Source organism: Scyliorhinus torazame, chromosome 1 (genome assembly GCF_047496885.1).
Source record: "Scyliorhinus torazame isolate Kashiwa2021f chromosome 1, sScyTor2.1, whole genome shotgun sequence".
NCBI lineage: Eukaryota > Metazoa > Chordata > Chondrichthyes > Carcharhiniformes > Scyliorhinidae > Scyliorhinus > Scyliorhinus torazame.
The window spans coordinates 11,036,320-11,052,676 of record NC_092707.1 but is presented as its reverse complement, the minus strand read 5'-3'; the positions used below and the strand labels follow the sequence as shown (position 1 = coordinate 11,052,676).

At 45.2% G+C, this 16,357-nt stretch overlaps 1 protein-coding gene across 11 annotated transcripts in view; it reads right to left on the bottom strand.

Annotated features, from left to right (window-relative positions):
• ep400 (E1A binding protein p400) overlaps positions 1 to 16,357 on the bottom strand; it is a 211,536-nt gene that overhangs the window by 116,880 nt on the left and 78,299 nt on the right. For 10 of the 11 annotated variants that reach the window (XM_072466267.1, XM_072466655.1, XM_072466501.1 and 7 more), the window contains 13 exons: positions 13,794 to 13,875; positions 13,581 to 13,630; positions 13,239 to 13,311; positions 13,061 to 13,150; positions 12,106 to 12,222; positions 11,144 to 11,349; positions 10,879 to 11,056; positions 9,378 to 9,514; positions 8,328 to 8,497; positions 6,570 to 6,744; positions 5,645 to 5,781; positions 4,568 to 4,754; positions 4,309 to 4,478 (listed from right to left, as the gene is read on the bottom strand). In XM_072466267.1, coding sequence (XP_072322368.1) covers positions 4,309 to 4,478; positions 4,568 to 4,754; positions 5,645 to 5,781; positions 6,570 to 6,744; positions 8,328 to 8,497; positions 9,378 to 9,514; positions 10,879 to 11,056; positions 11,144 to 11,349; positions 12,106 to 12,222; positions 13,061 to 13,150; positions 13,239 to 13,311; positions 13,581 to 13,630; positions 13,794 to 13,875 — 1,772 coding nt within the window. The remainder of the gene's footprint in view (positions 1 to 4,308; positions 4,479 to 4,567; positions 4,755 to 5,644; positions 5,782 to 6,569; positions 6,745 to 8,327; positions 8,498 to 9,377; positions 9,515 to 10,878; positions 11,057 to 11,143; positions 11,350 to 12,105; positions 12,223 to 13,060; positions 13,151 to 13,238; positions 13,312 to 13,580; positions 13,631 to 13,793; positions 13,876 to 16,357) is intronic. The other variant, XM_072466418.1, reaches the window with a different exon arrangement.

Genomic DNA, 16,357 nt, shown 5'->3' with positions numbered 1-16,357 from the left:
GAGCACCTGGAGGAAACCCACGCACACACGGGGAGAACGTGCAGACTCCACGCGGTCACCAGAGGCCGGAATTGAACCCAGATTTGTAAGAGAGAGGAGGTCATGCTGTTTCCTAATCTCATTTCAGTGACTACAGTACGCAGTCTAGGCTGATGAGAAGTTAATGTGCAGACCCACTTGCTCTCTCAAGTGGATATTTCTTTAAAAATATTCTTTCATGGGATGGGAGTATCGTTGGTAAAAGCCAGCATTAGTTGCCCAACCCTTCCTGCCCTTGACAAGTGGTGGTAAACACTAAAGATTCACGGCACTATTTGAAGAGGAGCGGGGGAGTTCTCTATATATTTATCCCTCAACCAACAGCACTAAAACTATTATCTGGTAATTATCTTACTGCTGTTTGTGGGACGTTTCCTACTATACTTCAAAAAGTACTTCATTGTCTGTCAAGCATCAATCCCGAGGTTAAAAAGGTGCTGTATAAATTATCTTTTTTTTTTATTGTTGATGTTGCATTGAACAAAATAGCACCTTTCGATAACAGACAGTGGATAGGTACAAAAAATAATTAAAAGGCAAATGTTTTTTTTCAATTAATTTACGGGATGTGGCCGTCATTGGCCGGGCCAGTATTTATTGCCTATCTCTAGTTGCCCCTGAGAAGGCGGTGGTGAGCTGCCTTCTTCAACTGCTGCAGTCCGGAGGTGTAGATACACCAACAGTGCTGTTAGGGAGGAACTTCTAGGGTTTGAACAGTAAAGGAACTGCAATATATTTCCAAGTCAGAATGGTGAGTGACTTGGAGGGGAACCTCCAGGTGGTGGTGTTCCCAGGTATCTGCTGCATCTAGTGGTAGCAGTTGTGGGTTTGGATGTTGGCTTTTATCTCAAGAGGGCTGAATGTTGTGTTACAGCTGTGTAAAGATCTCTGCTTAGACCGCATCTGGGAGTATGTAATTAGATTCTGGGAACGGAGTGGCACAGTGGTTAGCACTGCTGCCTCACAGCTCCAGGGACCTGGCTTTAATCATGTCTTGGGTGACTGTCTGTGTGGAGTTTGCACGTTCTCCCCGCGTCTGCGTGGGTTTCCTCCGGGTGCTCCGGTTTCCTCCCACAGTCCAAAGATGTGTAGATCAGGTGGATCGGCCATGATAAATTGCCCTTTCGTGTCCAGCGATTAGGTAGGGTCATGGGGATAGGGCGCGGGAATGGGTTTAGGTAGGATGCTCTTTCGGATGGTCTGTGCAGACTTAATGGCCTCCTTCTGCACTGTAGGGAATCTATGAACCGCATTGAGGAACGGTGCATTGGTCTTAAAAGGGACCACAGTGCAGATTCACCAACCAATACACCAGGGCTAAAAAGCTTATATTATAAGGATATATAGGTAGCACAAGTGACTAGCACTGTGGCTTCACAGCACCAGGATCCCGGGTTCGATTCCCCGCTGGGTCAATGTCTGTGCGGAGTCTGCACGTTCTCCCAGTGTCTGCGTGGGTTTCCTCCGGGTGCTCTGGTTTCCTCCCACAGTCCTAAGACGTGCAGGTTAGGTGGATTGACCAAGCTAAATTGCCCTTAGTGTGCAAAATGTTAGGAGGGGTTATTGGGTTGTGGGGATAGGGTGGAAGTGAGAGCTTAAGTGGGTCGGTGCAGACTCGATGGGCCGAATGGCCTCCTTCTGCACTGTATGTTCTATGTATTTCTGAACATAATAAATAAGCTTGTATTTGCTCGAGAATAGATGATTATATGTTGACCTAACTGAAGTGTTTAAAATGATTAAAGGATTTGAACTGACAGAGAGGAAAACTATTTCTTCAGGTAGGGGTAGTCCAGAGCAAGGGGGCATAACTTTACCATTAGAGCCTGGCCATTCAGGAAGCACTCTTCACACAAAGTCAGAGGAAATCTAGAACTCTGTTCCCCAAAAAGGGGGCGTCAATTTTAAAATTTCAAAACTGAGATTGAGACTATTTTTGGGGGTAATGGCATCAAGGGATATAGAGCAGAGGCAGGAGTAGACCATTCGTCGATGATCTAACTAAATGGTGGAACAGGCTTGAGGGGCTGAATGGTCTATTCCTGTCCCAACGCTGGTTAACAGCTGGGCTGCCCTCTTAGCCTCAGGCTGCAAAAGCAATGAAGACAAGAGAAAGGATTTTGGGTTGCCTTAAAAAGCACAGAAACAAGGCACACTGACTGGTGGTAAAGGAGTCAAGTTCTACACAAGTTATGTTTCCAATGTGTTTTTAGAAATACTGTCAGTGGTGACATAAGAACATAAGAACTAGGAACAGGAGTAGGCCATCTGGCCCCTCGAGCCTGCTCCACCATTCAATGAGATCATGGCTGATCTTTGTGGACTCAGCTCCACTCTCCGGCCTGTACACCATATCCCCGAATCCCTTTATTCTTTAGAAAGGCATCTATCTTTTTCTTAAAAATGTTTAAAGAAGGAGCCTCAACTGCTTCACTGGGCAAGGAATTCCAGAGATTCACAACCCTTTGGGTGAAGAAGTTCCTCCTAAACTCAGTCCTAAATCTACCTCCCCTTATTTTGAGGCTATGCCCCCTAGTTCTGCTTTCCCCGACCAGTGGAAACAACCTGCCCGCATCTATCCTATCTATTCCCTTCATAATTTTATATGTTTCTATAAGATCCCCCCTCATCCTTCTAAATTCCAACGAGTACAGTCCCAGTCTACTCAACCTCTCGTCATAATCTAATCCCCTCAACTCTGGGATCAACCTAGTGAATCTCCTCTGCACTCCCTCCAATATGTCCTTTCTCAGGCAAGGAGACCAAAACTGAACACAATACTCCAGATGCAGCCTCACCAACACCCTATACAATTGCAGCATAACCTCACTAATCTTGAACTCCATCCCTCTAGCAATGAAAGACAAAACTCGATTAGCCTTCTTAATCACCTGTTGCACCTGCACACCAACTTTTTGCGACTCGTGCACCAGCACACCCAGGTCCCTCTGCACAGCAGCATGTTTTAACATCTTACCGTTTAAATAATAATCCATTCTGCTGTTATTCCTCCCAAAATGGATAGCCTCACACTTGGCAACATTGAATTCCATCTGCCAGACCCTAGCCCATTCACCTAACCTATCCAAATCCTTCTGCAGACTTCCGGTATCCTCTGCACTTTTTGCTTCACCACTCATCTTAGTGTCGTCTGCAAACTTTGACACATTGCACTTGGTCCCCAACTCCAAATCGTCTATGTAAATTGTGAACAACTGCGGGCCCAACACTGATCCTTGAGGGACCCCACTAGTTACAGGTTGCCAACCAGAGAAACACCCATTTATCCCCACTCTCTGCTTTCTGTTAGTTAACCAATCCTCTACCCATGCTACCAATTTACCCTCAATGCCATGCATCTTTAGTTTATGCAGCAACCTTTTGTGTGGCACCTTGTCAAAAGCTTTCTGGAAATCCAGATATACCACATCCATTGGCTCCCCGTTATCTACTGCACTGGTAACGTCCTCATAACTATATGGTTACAGCGTCCCCATTACTATATAAATAACTTGCCGTATTTAACATGCAAGTCAGAGGACGGACACACTATGAAATGTTTGACATGCTATTTTGAACTTTCAAGAGATTCAGCTAGGACAACTGCTCAGATCAGAAGATAGATATAGAGGTGGTGTTCATTTGGTCCATTAAAAAAAAGTTACCAGGCAGCACGGTGGCACAGCGGTTAGCACTGCTGCCTCACGGCACTGAGGACCCAGGTTCGATCCCGGCTCTGGGTCACTGTCTGTGTGAGGTTTGCACATTCTTCCGTGTCTGCATGGGTCTCTCCCCCACAACCCAAAGATCTGCAGAGTAGGTGGATTGGCCACACTAAATTGCCCCTTAATTGGAAAAAAATAATTGGATACTCTAAATTAAAAAAAAAAATCCAAAAGTTACCACTGCCCACCCTATCACGTTCATTGGAAAATTAAAGGACTTTTAGCTCCACTACCCGAGCATTCCAAAGCGTTGATCATGATTTTTGTGAATAAGTTCTTAAGGTTGATACTTGGGTGCTAGTTACTTGGTTAAGTGGGAATAATTCCATCAATTATAACTAATGCATTTAATCAAACCATCTGACTTGGTGGATACAACTTTCACAAAACAAAAAAGAAAACTCTCCCAGCTCACAAGATAAGTGCACACTAATCCTGGTGCGGTCTAACTCGGGCTTTGTATCGCTCAAGCAGAACTTCTATCCCTTTAGTTCTAGGCCTCTAGATAAAAAGACAAGATATAAAAATGAAGGCAGCCACCTACTTGCTGACTTTCACTTTAACCGGTCTGGGTCGAGGTGGAAGATCTGGCGAGTAGTAGATTTCCTCAATGAGTTTCCTCGTCACTTTCCGTTTGGGAATGACCGTATCAGTCTCGTATCGAGACAGTTTATTTTCGATTCCAGTCAGATTGAAGGCAGACAAGTCAACGTTCTTAAAGAGGAAGAAAAGCGGGCGGTTATCTTGAGACACCTACTGACAACCAAGGACAAGTGAAAGCAAAATAATCTTCCAGCACTCACCTTCCAAGGGTCATATTCAAGCACTTTCAACACTATCGAAGCAATTGTGTACTGCAGTGCTCGGAACACATAGGCTGAACAGACAGACCTGGGGCACTTCAGGTTCGGATGATTACATATCCTTCTCAGCTGCATCAGGAGGTTAAGAACACTAACAAAATGGCGAGACCTCAGGGCTTCTATTGTGCTGTTGATTAGAGGAGATTTTAAAATCAGCATATAACCAGAAACTAGCGACCCAAAACAGAAAAGTGGATAGATTCCTCAGCCAGCATTGTTATCTCTGTCTATCAAAGTTGACATATGATAGCCAAGGTTCAGGGCAGCACGGTGGCGCAGTGGTGAGCACTACCACCTCACGGTGCCAAGGTCCCAGGTTCGATCCCGGCTCTGGATCACTGTCCTTGTGGAGTTTGCACATTCTCCCAGTGTCTGCGTGGGTTTCGCCCCCACAAACCAAAAGATGTGCAGGATAGGTGGATTGGGCACATTAAATTGCCCCCTTAATTGGCTGGGAGAGTGTCAATTTCGACTCAAATGCCCAACATGTCTTGATAGACTTATCGATTAGGGCGGCACGGTGGCGCAGTGGTTAGCACAGCTGCCTCACGGCACCGAGGACCCAGGTTCGATCCCGGCCTCAGGTCACTGTCCGTGTGGAGTTTGTACATTCTCCTCGTGTTTGCGTGGGTCTCACCCCCACAATCCAAAGATGTGCAGGGTGGATGGATTGGCCACGCTAAATTGCCCCTTAAATGGAATAAAAAAAGAATTGGGTACTCTAAATCTTTTGTTTTAAATTAATAGTCTACCGATAAGAGTCCCTAAACTCAGACCGGAATGGTCAGTTGGATGAGCTGCAACCAGACCCTCACTTGACTCTAAAGCTCCAGACAAAAATTGGAGAGGTGAGCAGGAGGGAATCCATGGCCTAAGGAGTCCTAAATGAAGGAGGTTAGGCAGGAAAATGCAAAACATTACAACTCAGCTCAGATTCAGACACCCTAAAGCAACACAGAATAAAGACCGTTTTGTAAGCATCATCAATTTTGCATCATTTTGAAAGATACTACTTACCCAGGTTGGAACATGACATCTTCGTACATGATTTTCTGCCTCTTTGATAGGCAACATTTCAGAATGTGCTCATATTTCTTCGGCAGCTGTTTCTCCACATCCCGCTTTGATCGTCGTAAGATGAATGGTTGAATCATCTGAAGGTGCAGAGACAGGGACTTTTCAATTCGACACACATTTTAGTGTTTGCAATTAACAATGTAAATCAAAGACAAAGTGCAGATTTAATTATTTAATGCTGACAAACTTGCTGCAAATGTTGCTACACGTTTTACAAGGACAATGGGGGGCGGGGGGGGGGGGGCGCAGACAGAGAGAGTGAATGAGAGGGAGGGATGTCATTAGCATGGTTTCAGAAACAGCAAGCAACCCGAGATGAAATGCATTTTATAATGGATGCTCGTGTGTGAAATTACTTTTACAGGAAAGAACAAAAACATGCAGAAATTGGTCAATGTCTGTATGTTGGCTTAGTACTGCATAAATGTACTGCATTCAATCACTGCATTGTGTGGAGTAACCATGCCAATAAAGGCAACCATTTCTCTTTGAGTTTGATGATTCCTGTGTCAAGGGAAGGCATATGTCCTACTACAGCAACCAGTCTCACTCTCTTAGTCACTTTGTGCAATGTACATTGTATTGACCAAAGTGAAAGACACACAATCTCTTCTAAAACTCGTGAAGTCCTGAACCGGATTCTAGAAAATGCAGCAGGTCACAGTGTAGTCCCTCCCACGAGAGAAATACACCGTTACCACTTGCCACTTTTTCAGCCAGTCCCAAGTCATGGGCACGAGCCCACAGCTGACTGCTTCGAGACACCGAATGCTGGAATGCCAGGAAATTCCAGTCGGATTTTCTGACAAGACCCCGGCCCACCCTGCCATTTTCTCATCCAAATTAAACCAGCAGTTGCACTTACCCGGTGCATTCTGATCACCAATTTGTGGCAATAGTCTTGGTTTTCATCCGTGCCAACCTTCACCGGGAAATCCAGGTAGGATCTGGAAATTCCAGGCAGCAGGAAGTGCATCATAGTCCACAGTTCCATTGGGGTGTTTTGTAAGGGAGCTCCAATCAAAAGCAGGCGCTGCTGACTAAAAAGTGGAACAGTTGACTGAACAATTCACCCATTTGTATTCCATCGTCATTCAAAAAATGTAATTGACCAGAATTAAAAATATTCTATCAGAACCTATCAAATGCTGGCCTAGCCAGCGACGGCCACATCCCACAAATGAGTTTTTAAAAACCTGGGACTCTCTAGTCTATATGGCTCTGCGTCACACTAACAAACTGACAATAAAGCTTGTGTATTTCAGGAAGCAAGGAACAGGAGGCCATCCACCCCAAGCCTGTTCTTCTTTTCAATTAGATAATGGCTGATCTCCATCTTAATTCCCAGTTTACTCACATTGGTCCTGTAACTCGTTTCTTAAAAAATATATTTTTATTCACATTTTTACATCTTTTCAACAAACCCCCCCCCCCCCCCTTACATAAAAAAGAAAAACAAAGAACACATAAATAAACATCTTACAACTACATCCCGAATTCCCCCAATATACAAAACCCCCATTAAGCGATAATAAACAAAGTAGTAGACACAAAGTGCCCCCTCCCCCACCCCGGGGTTGCTGCTGCTGCTGACCACCTCCTAACGCTCCACTAGAAAGTCTAGGAAAGGTTGCCACTGCCTGAAAGACCCTTGCACAGACCCTCTCAAGACAAACTTTACCCTCTCCAATTTAATGAATCCTGCCATGTCGCTGACCCAGGCTTCCACGCTTGGGGGCCTCGCATCCTTCCACTGTAGCAGAATCCTCCGCCGGGCTACCAGGGACGCAAAGGCCAGAATACCGGCCTCTTTCGCCTCCTGCACTCCCGGCTCGTCCGATTCCCCAAATAGTGCTAACCCCCAGCTCGGCTTAACCCGGGTGTTCATCACCTTAAGACACCGTCCTCGCAACGCCCCTCCAGAACCCATCCAGCGCCGGGAACGCCCAGAACGTATGGGCGTGATTTGCCGGGCTCCCCGAGCACCTCACACACCTGTCTTCCACCCCAAAGAACCTGCTCAGCCTCGCCCCTGTCATATGCGCTCTGTGAAGAACCTTAAATTGTATCAGGCTAAGCCTGGAGCAAGAGGAGGAAGAATTAACCCTACTCAGGGCGTCCACCCATGTACCCTCGTCTATAGTTCTCCAACAAAAATCTATCAACCAAAGGTTTGTAACTTTTCAATTGGCCCCTATCCTCAACAGCTCTTTAAGGGATGGTTGAGTTCCAGATTTCCACAACCCATTGGGTGAGGAAGTGCTTCCTCACAGGCCTCGCTCCAATTTTAAGATTGTATCTCCTTTTTCTGGACTTCTTTCTCGCTCTAACCACCCAATTAAACTTTTAATCAACTTATCAATTTATATAATCCCGCAATCTCCTATACAACCCAGTCTCACAGCGTATTATTGCTGCAAAAATACACCATCTAACACACCAAATACTTTAATCATCTTTAATGCATCAATTATATCAACACATCTGTATTCACCTGTATTCAGTGATAGAAGCATGCTCATGAACAGAGATGCATTCCCTTAAATTAGCCATCCCTCAACAGAACCAGTGTTAAGTGAAGCTAGTTTCTGATTTATTAAACACAAACGCGCGTGACACAGACCTCTTGAGGTTGAATAGGGCCTCCCAGTGCCGTTCAGTAGTGTTCCTGAGCTGCTGGACCTCGTCCAGTATTAGGTACTTCCACCTCTTCCTTCGGAAAGCTTGGTGGTCCTTTAGCAGCAGCTTGTATGAGGTGATACACACGTGGAAGGAATTGGGCTTCATCCAATACTGCGAACGAGAAATGTGGAGTTATCTCCTCTGTTCCCAACTATATCTTAAAAATAATTTCATATAGATCAAGGGCGTGTATTTTAAAATGGCATCATACACTAATGCTCTTCGCAATGGAATTACTTAGAATTATACTGCACAGAAACAGGCCGTTCAGTCCAACCCAGTGTTTATGCTACCCACAAGCCACCTCCCGCCGAGTTTCATCTAAACCCATCAACGCATTTTTGTACTGCTTTCTCCCTCATCTTTATCCAGCTTAGGGATGACACGGTGCTTAGCTCTGCTGCTTCAAAGCACCAGCTCGGGTTCGATTCTGACCTCGAGTGATTGTCCGTGTGGAGTTTGGACATTCTCCCCGTGTCTGCGTGGGTTTCCTCCGGGTGCCCCAGTTTCCAAAGATGTGCTGGTTAGGTGGATTGGCCATGCTAAATTGCCCCTTGGTGTCCAGAAGATTGGGCGGGCCTGGGTGGGGTACTCCTTCGGAGGGCCGGTGCCGCCTCGATGGGCTGAATGGCCTCCTTCTGCACTGCAGGGATTCTATGATTCTACCCTTAAATTCTTCTCTGCTATTCACCTCGACCACTCATTGGGGTAGCAAGTTCCACATTCTAACCACTTCCTGTGTAAAGAAGTTCCTCTTACATTCTATTGGAGTCCTCAGTAACTATCTCATATTTATTATCCCTAGTTCTGGTCTCCCCCACAACTGAAAACATCATCTTTATATCTGCTCTATTGAATCCTCTAATGATTGAAAAAGACCTCTACAGGTCACACCCCTCAGCCTACTCCTTTTTGGAGAATAAAACAGCCCCGGGTTTTTCAATCTTTCCCGATAGTTACAAGTGAAACAAATTAATGAATAAAACATTACCTCTCTTTTCACTCTACGTTCTTTCCTTGTGCCAAAGTACATCATGATTTTGAGGCCCGGACACCACCGTTTGAATTCCATTTCCCAATTGAGCATTTTACAAGTCCGCACCACAACAAGATGTGGACCCCAGATGCCTTGAGGTTCAAAAACACGGAAAGCACATTCAAATTTCTCGGCACTGCTGCACCAATAGATTCAAAACTTCTCGATGCTAAATTAGCACAAGTGCATTGGTTGGATAGCTTATTTCAAATTGGAAGCCAACCACAAACAAAAAACTTTAAAAACAAAGATTCTTCCAAAACAAAAAGACCATAAAGCCGAAGCATATTCTCAAATCAAGACAATTCTGATGTCAGGCCACTGGTGCGACGTTAGTCTCGCTCCCTATTTCAGGTGCTAAATGATTTGCTGTCCAGTTTTAAGTCATTTTCTGCTCTTGCTTCACACAGAAAACAAACTGCTCAGTGGACAAATATGTACAGGTACCATTTCTAGCTCAGTGAATGTGACAACAGTCGACTGAAGCTGATTAATCTGCAGCAAAGGGGTGTGTGTGTGTGGGGGGGGGGTCCTGAAGAAATGGGGTGACATTACTTATAGTGGCCAAAATTTTAATAAAATTCAAAGTGAATGTCAAGTACTTGACCCGTGCTACTGTTCCACAGGCACTAAGAAAATTCTAGGTTGACTCTCCCAGTGCAGTACAGAAGGAATGCTGCACTGCCAAAAGTATCATTTTCATATGAGACATTAAACCACCGTCCCATTTATCCTTTCAGGCAGAGGTGAAAGATCCCACAACTTCTATTTGAAGAGCAGCAAAGGAATATCCCGGCCCTCAACCGACAACACTGAAAGCAAAAGATTATGGTCACTTATTTAATTTCTATTTGTGGAACATTGCTCTGCGCAAATTGGCTGTTGTCTTTTTCTACATTACAACACTGATCTATTTGAAATACTTTGTGGCTAGAAAGCATTTGCAATGTCCTGTAGGTTTCAATGACACAGTATAAATGCAAGTTGTTCTGTTTTAAAGAACAAAAGACCTACATTCAGTCTGAATACAGACTGAAAACAACAGGAGACAGGCGCAGCAGCAAAGCTGCCACACTGACCGATATCACCAAACCCATTTCACTGATCTGCCATGTTTAATTGTCCTCCCAAAAGAGGGGAGTGCGGTGGCGCAGTGGTTAGCGCTACTATCTCACGGCGCTGGGGTCCCAGGTTCCACCCCGACCCGGGTCACTGTCCATGTGGAGTTTACACCCCCACGACCCAAAAAGATGTGCAGGGTAGGTGCATTGGCCACGCTAAATTACTGCTTAATTGGAAAGAAAGAATTGGATACTCTAAATTTATATATATTTAAAAAATTGTCCTCCCAAAACACAAGTGTGTCTTTTCAATTTTGTGTATCAAAGAAATCAGATTGCGTGCTGAAAATATTCAGATTTGAATTCTGCATTTATCCTTCTTGCAGCTGTCTTACCTTCATTCGCGGCGAGGTGCGCGAGAAAACCAATGATCTGCACAGTCTTGCCTAACCGTGAATCGTCAGCCAAAATTCCATTTAGCTTTCTTCTATGCAAAGCAGCTAGCCAATCAATACCAATCTGCTGATATTCCCGGAGAGTCCCATGAAGCAAGAAAGGAGCAGCATTTCTCACCTGTCAAAGAAAAGGTGTGTACACTGAATACACCAGTGCATCAAAAAGCCACTTTGCTGCACAATCTTTCCCAAGAAAGACAATTACCGAGGATGCATAACGAGCTGTGCCCTTCGGCAGGAGGGGTTCAGCAGCAGCGGAAACCTCAGCGATGTCCTTTCTTGGCCTCCTGCCCTCAGCTGGATTGGTATTTACTCTCTCCACTGCCCTGTACTGGTCTACGCTCAGCAGGGAATCAATTGCCACCTCTTGCTCCAGGCTGTCAAATTCAGCAGCAAACTCTTCTTCCATTTCTGAAACACAAGAGTCTCATTAAGCACCCACGATGAACTGAGTTGCAAAATACCAAAAGTGGGTTTGTGTAAATTACTGGAATGGGGAAAAACTGCAGGAAACAAGCTTTATATTTATCACACGCTGGTCAAGTTGCATATTAAGTTGGAGGGGAGTGACGGGAGTGATCTCGAAGGTGGTGAAGGTCCGGGTCAAGCCAGGCTGGGGGTTAGCTATATTTGGAGTGGCGGATGAGCCGGGAGTGCAGGAGGCGAAAGAGGCCGATGTTGTGGTCTTTGCGTCCCTAGTAGCCCGACGTAGGATTTTACTCATGTGGAAGGAAGTGAAACCCCCCGGACTGGAGGCCTGGATAAACGATATGGCGGGGTTCATAAAACTGGAGCGGATGAAGTTTGCGCTGAGAGGATCAGCTCAAGGGTTCACCAGACGGTGGCAACCGTTCCTCGACTACCTAGCGGAACGTTAGAGGGAAGATAGATGGCCAGCAGCAGCAACCCAGAGTGGGGGGGGTAAATTGTTTGTGTTTTTGGAGGGGGAGAGGGGGTGGGGGGAGCATTACTTTGTGTTATTTGGTTAGTTTACTATGTTAGTTAAACAATGTTATATAGCAGTTATCATGTTACCATTTTTGTTGATTTGTAAGGGAAAAAATTGTGTTTGAAAACTTTAATAAAATTTTTTTTTTTTTTTTTAAAGTTGCATATTAATTCTAATCATTCACAAATCTTCCTGAAGCACTTTAGGAGGTGACGTACCTTCGTCCTCCTCATAATCGTCATCTTCACTATCAGAAGAATCCGGAGCTGGCCAGTTAAAGCTTTGTGAATAAGCACTGGCGTACTGACGGACAAGATCTTCCAGAGGGATTTCAGCTGGAAACAAATTCAATAATAATTGCACTTGAAAATAGGAACATTAGGCCATTCAGTTCCTGGAGGCTACTCACTATTCATTAGATCATGGCTGATCCATATCTGAACTCCATTTACTTACTTTAGCTCCACATCCCTTGATTCCCCTACCCATCAAAAAAAAACTATCGCGGGTCTTGAAAGTTCCTAATCACTCGCCAGCTACCACAGCCGACTGAGGGAGAGATTTACAGATTTATACCACGATTTGTGCGTAAAAAAATGTTTCCTGATTTCTCTCCAAATAACCGAGCTCTAATTTAAATGTTATATCCACGCATTCTTGATTCTGATTCCCAGAGAACATATAATAATCTTTATTAGTGTCACAAGTAGACTTGCATTAACACTGCAATGAAGTTGCTGTGAAAAGATCCTAGTCGCCACATTCCGGCACCTGTTCGGGTACACAGAGGGAGAATTCAGAATGTCCAAATCACCTGACAGCACGTCTTTCGGGACTTGTGGGCGGAAACCGGAGCACCCGGAGCAAACCCACGCAGACACGGGGAGAACGTGCAGACTATGCACAGACAGTGACCCGAGCCGGGAATCGAACCCGGGACCCTGGCGCTGTGAAGCAACAGTGCTAACCACTGTGCTACCAAAATATTTTTCTGTGATTTAAATACCCCAATTAAATGACTTTTCGCCCATCTAAACGCAAAGGAACACAAGCTAAGTTTATGCAACCCCTTTCATAATTTAAGTCTTCACGCTACAGCATCATAGTGGTGAATCCCCGTTGCACTCTCTCCCAAGGCTCTTCTGACTTAAGTGATGAAAGCGGCCTCATTACCTTGCTTGGCTAAATCGGCCAATTCTGTCTGATGGTCAACAATGCCTTCAACGGCCTCCTGTTCTTCAATGGTCTCTTCACAGTCTTCTACTGAAAATGAAAGTCGGCGCACGGTTTTAGTTTCATTTGCAAGCAGGCAGACCCTTTAGTGGCAGGTAAGAACATAAAATCAACAAACCTGCTTCCCCAGCAGCCTCAACCCCAGCAAATGAATCAGTGACCTTTCTGTTGCTTTCACTGCCCAATGGATCCTATAAATTAAAAACAAACAATCCACACATCAGCATTTCTCATGCTTTAACCATTGCAAGGATTAAACTAAAAAACTTCTTCAGTAAAAGTTGAAGTCCTGCATGTTGATGATAGCTCATTATTTTTTTTAAATGCAGAAATCAAAATGATAATTGGTTCAATCCTTTATCAAAACCTTGTTACACATACGGGACTGGCGCCTGTAAAAGCTTCTGTCACGTTACAGTCTAACCAGTTTAATATACAATTGATTCATTTGGAAACTTACCATGTCACTCAGCTTTTCTGGCTTGGGCCATGGAGATACAGAGTTTTGACCTGAAAAGAGAATGGCCGAATATTACAAATACAGTACTCTTAAAATGTATCCAATTTTAAAGTCAATGAATAACTTTGATATGTTTGCTCTTTGGGCTGGAAACTGCCCACACATCAATCCAATAATTCTTTTTTTTTTTAAATACCGAACTACATTCTTAACCTCGGTTTGCTGATTCCCTTCGTAGATGCAATGCTTTTCTCCTCTGTTCTTCCATATAAAGTTGCAATTTAACTTCTACAACCTGAAAAGAAAATCCAAAATTTTAAAAAGCGGCCTTCCCCCAATCTGCACACGAGGCATTATTTACATTACCATGGTCTCCATCAGAAAAATTGATTACCATAGAAGATCTCACCCCCAGGTGCTAGAAAACACAAATAACGGCATTTATGTGGTGCCTTTAATATAGAACAGCTCAAGAAGGGCAGCACGGTAGCATTGTGGATAGCACAATTGCTTCACAGCTCCAGGGTCCCAGGTTCGATTCCGGCTTGGGTCACTGTCTGTGCGGAGTCTGCACATCCTTCCCGTGTGTGCGTGGGTTTCCTCCGGGTGCTCCGGTTTCCTCCCACAGTCCAAAGATGTGCAGGTTAGGTGGATTGGCCACGATAAATTGCCCTTAGTGTCCAAAATTGCCCTTAGTGTTGGGTGGGGTTACTGGGTTATGGGGATAGGGTGGAGGTGTTGACCTTGGGTAGGGTGCTCTTTCCAAGAGCCGGTGCAGACTCGATGGGCCGAATGGCCTCCTTCTGCACTGTAAATTCTGTGATAATCTATGATAAGAAACATTATAGAGAGAGACACAATCGGGCAGAAATGGATGTTAAGGGTATTATGAGGGTTGGCCAAAAGCTTGGTCGATGTGGTGGGTCTTAAAGGAGAGAGAGAGAGAGTGAGACAGAGGTTTAAAGTCAAGGCTGCAGGAAGAACAGTGATGGCACAGTTTACAGTTCCCATTAGACTCCAATAAGCACAGATACCTAGCCACTTACTCAAATCCATTGGACTTCCAAGATCATTGCTTTCCCTCATCCCAACTCCCCACAAATGCCTGATCAAGGTAAACCGATGATGCTGTGTTCACTTTATACAATCACCTCATCACACCAGGAAAGATTCATCTATCTTCACCCCAGGAGCGGCGGCATCTGCCCCTATGCAAGGATGTCTCAAAGTTGCAATCTGTGAATCGATAATCAGCCAAATCGAACAGTACCTCAAGCAAACCTGGCGAATCATAACACTTGATTACTCAGCCAAAGAACCACATCAATTGCCTAGTTCCTGCACAGCAGTAACGACTACTTGCATTAATATAGCACTTTTTTTGTAGTTAAGTGTTGCAAAGCATTTCACAGCAGTGAAGTCAATGGGAATCAGAGAGAAAACTCTCCACTGGTTGGAGTCAAACCTGACACAAAGGAAGATGGTTGTGGTGGTTGGAGGTCAATCATCTCAGCTCCGGGACATCACTGCAGGAGTTCCTCAGGGTAGTATCCTCGGCCCAACCATCTTCAGCTGCTTCATCAATGACCTCCCTTCCATCATAAGGTCAGAAGTGGGGATGTTCGCTGATGACTGCACAATGTTCAGCACCATTCGTGACTCCTCAGATAATGAAGCAGCCCATGTCCAAATGCAGCAAGACCTGGACAATATCCAGGCCTGGCTGAAAGGTGTCCAGCAACATTCATGCCGCGCAGATAGAATCTGACCATCATCGCCCCATGACATTCTATGGCATCACCATCACGGAATCCCCTACTGCCAACATCCTGTTGGTTACCATCGACTAGAAACTGAACTGGACCAGCCATATAAATACTGAGGCTACCAAGGCAAGTCAGAGGCTGGGATTCTGTGGCATGTAACTCACCTCCTGACCCTCCCCAAAGCCTGCCAACCATCTGCAAGGCACAAGTCAGGAGTGTGATGGAATACTCTCCACTTGCCTGGATGAGTGCAGCTCCAACACTCAAGAAGCTCGACACCATCCAGGACAAAGCAGCCCGGTTGACCATTCGCCCCCTTCACCACCATCGCACAATGGCAGCTGTGTGTACCATCGACAGGATCCAATGCAGCAACTCACCAAACTCCTTAGACAGCACCTTTCAAACCCACGTCCACGACCATCTAGGACAAGGGCAGCAGATGCATGGGAACATCACCACCTGCAAGTTCCCCTCCAATCCACCCACCATCCTGACTTGAAAACATATCGCCGTTCCTTCACTGGCACTGGGTCAAAATCCTGGGTCTCCCTCCGTAACAGCACTGTGGATGTACCTATACCACTTGGACTGCAACAGTTTAAGAGGGCAGCTCACCACCACCTTCTTAAGGGCAATTAGTGATGGGCAATAAATGCTCGCCTAGCCAGCGACGCCCACATCCCACAAATTAATTTAGAACGGAGTACGCAACAAGATATTAAAACAGGTGCCCAAATGCTTGGTCGAAGAGATAGATTTTAAGGAGGGTCCTAAATGGAGCACAAGCGATTTAGGGAGGAAATGGCACATCGATTACATAGAACATACAGTGCAGAAGGAGGCCATTTGGCCCATCGAGTCTGCACCGACCCACTTAAGCCCTCACCTCCACCCTATACCCATAACCCAATAACCCCTCCTAAACGTTTTGGATACTAAGGCCAATTTATCATGTCCAATCCACCTAATCTGCACGTCTTTGGACTGTGGGAGGAAACCGGAGCACCC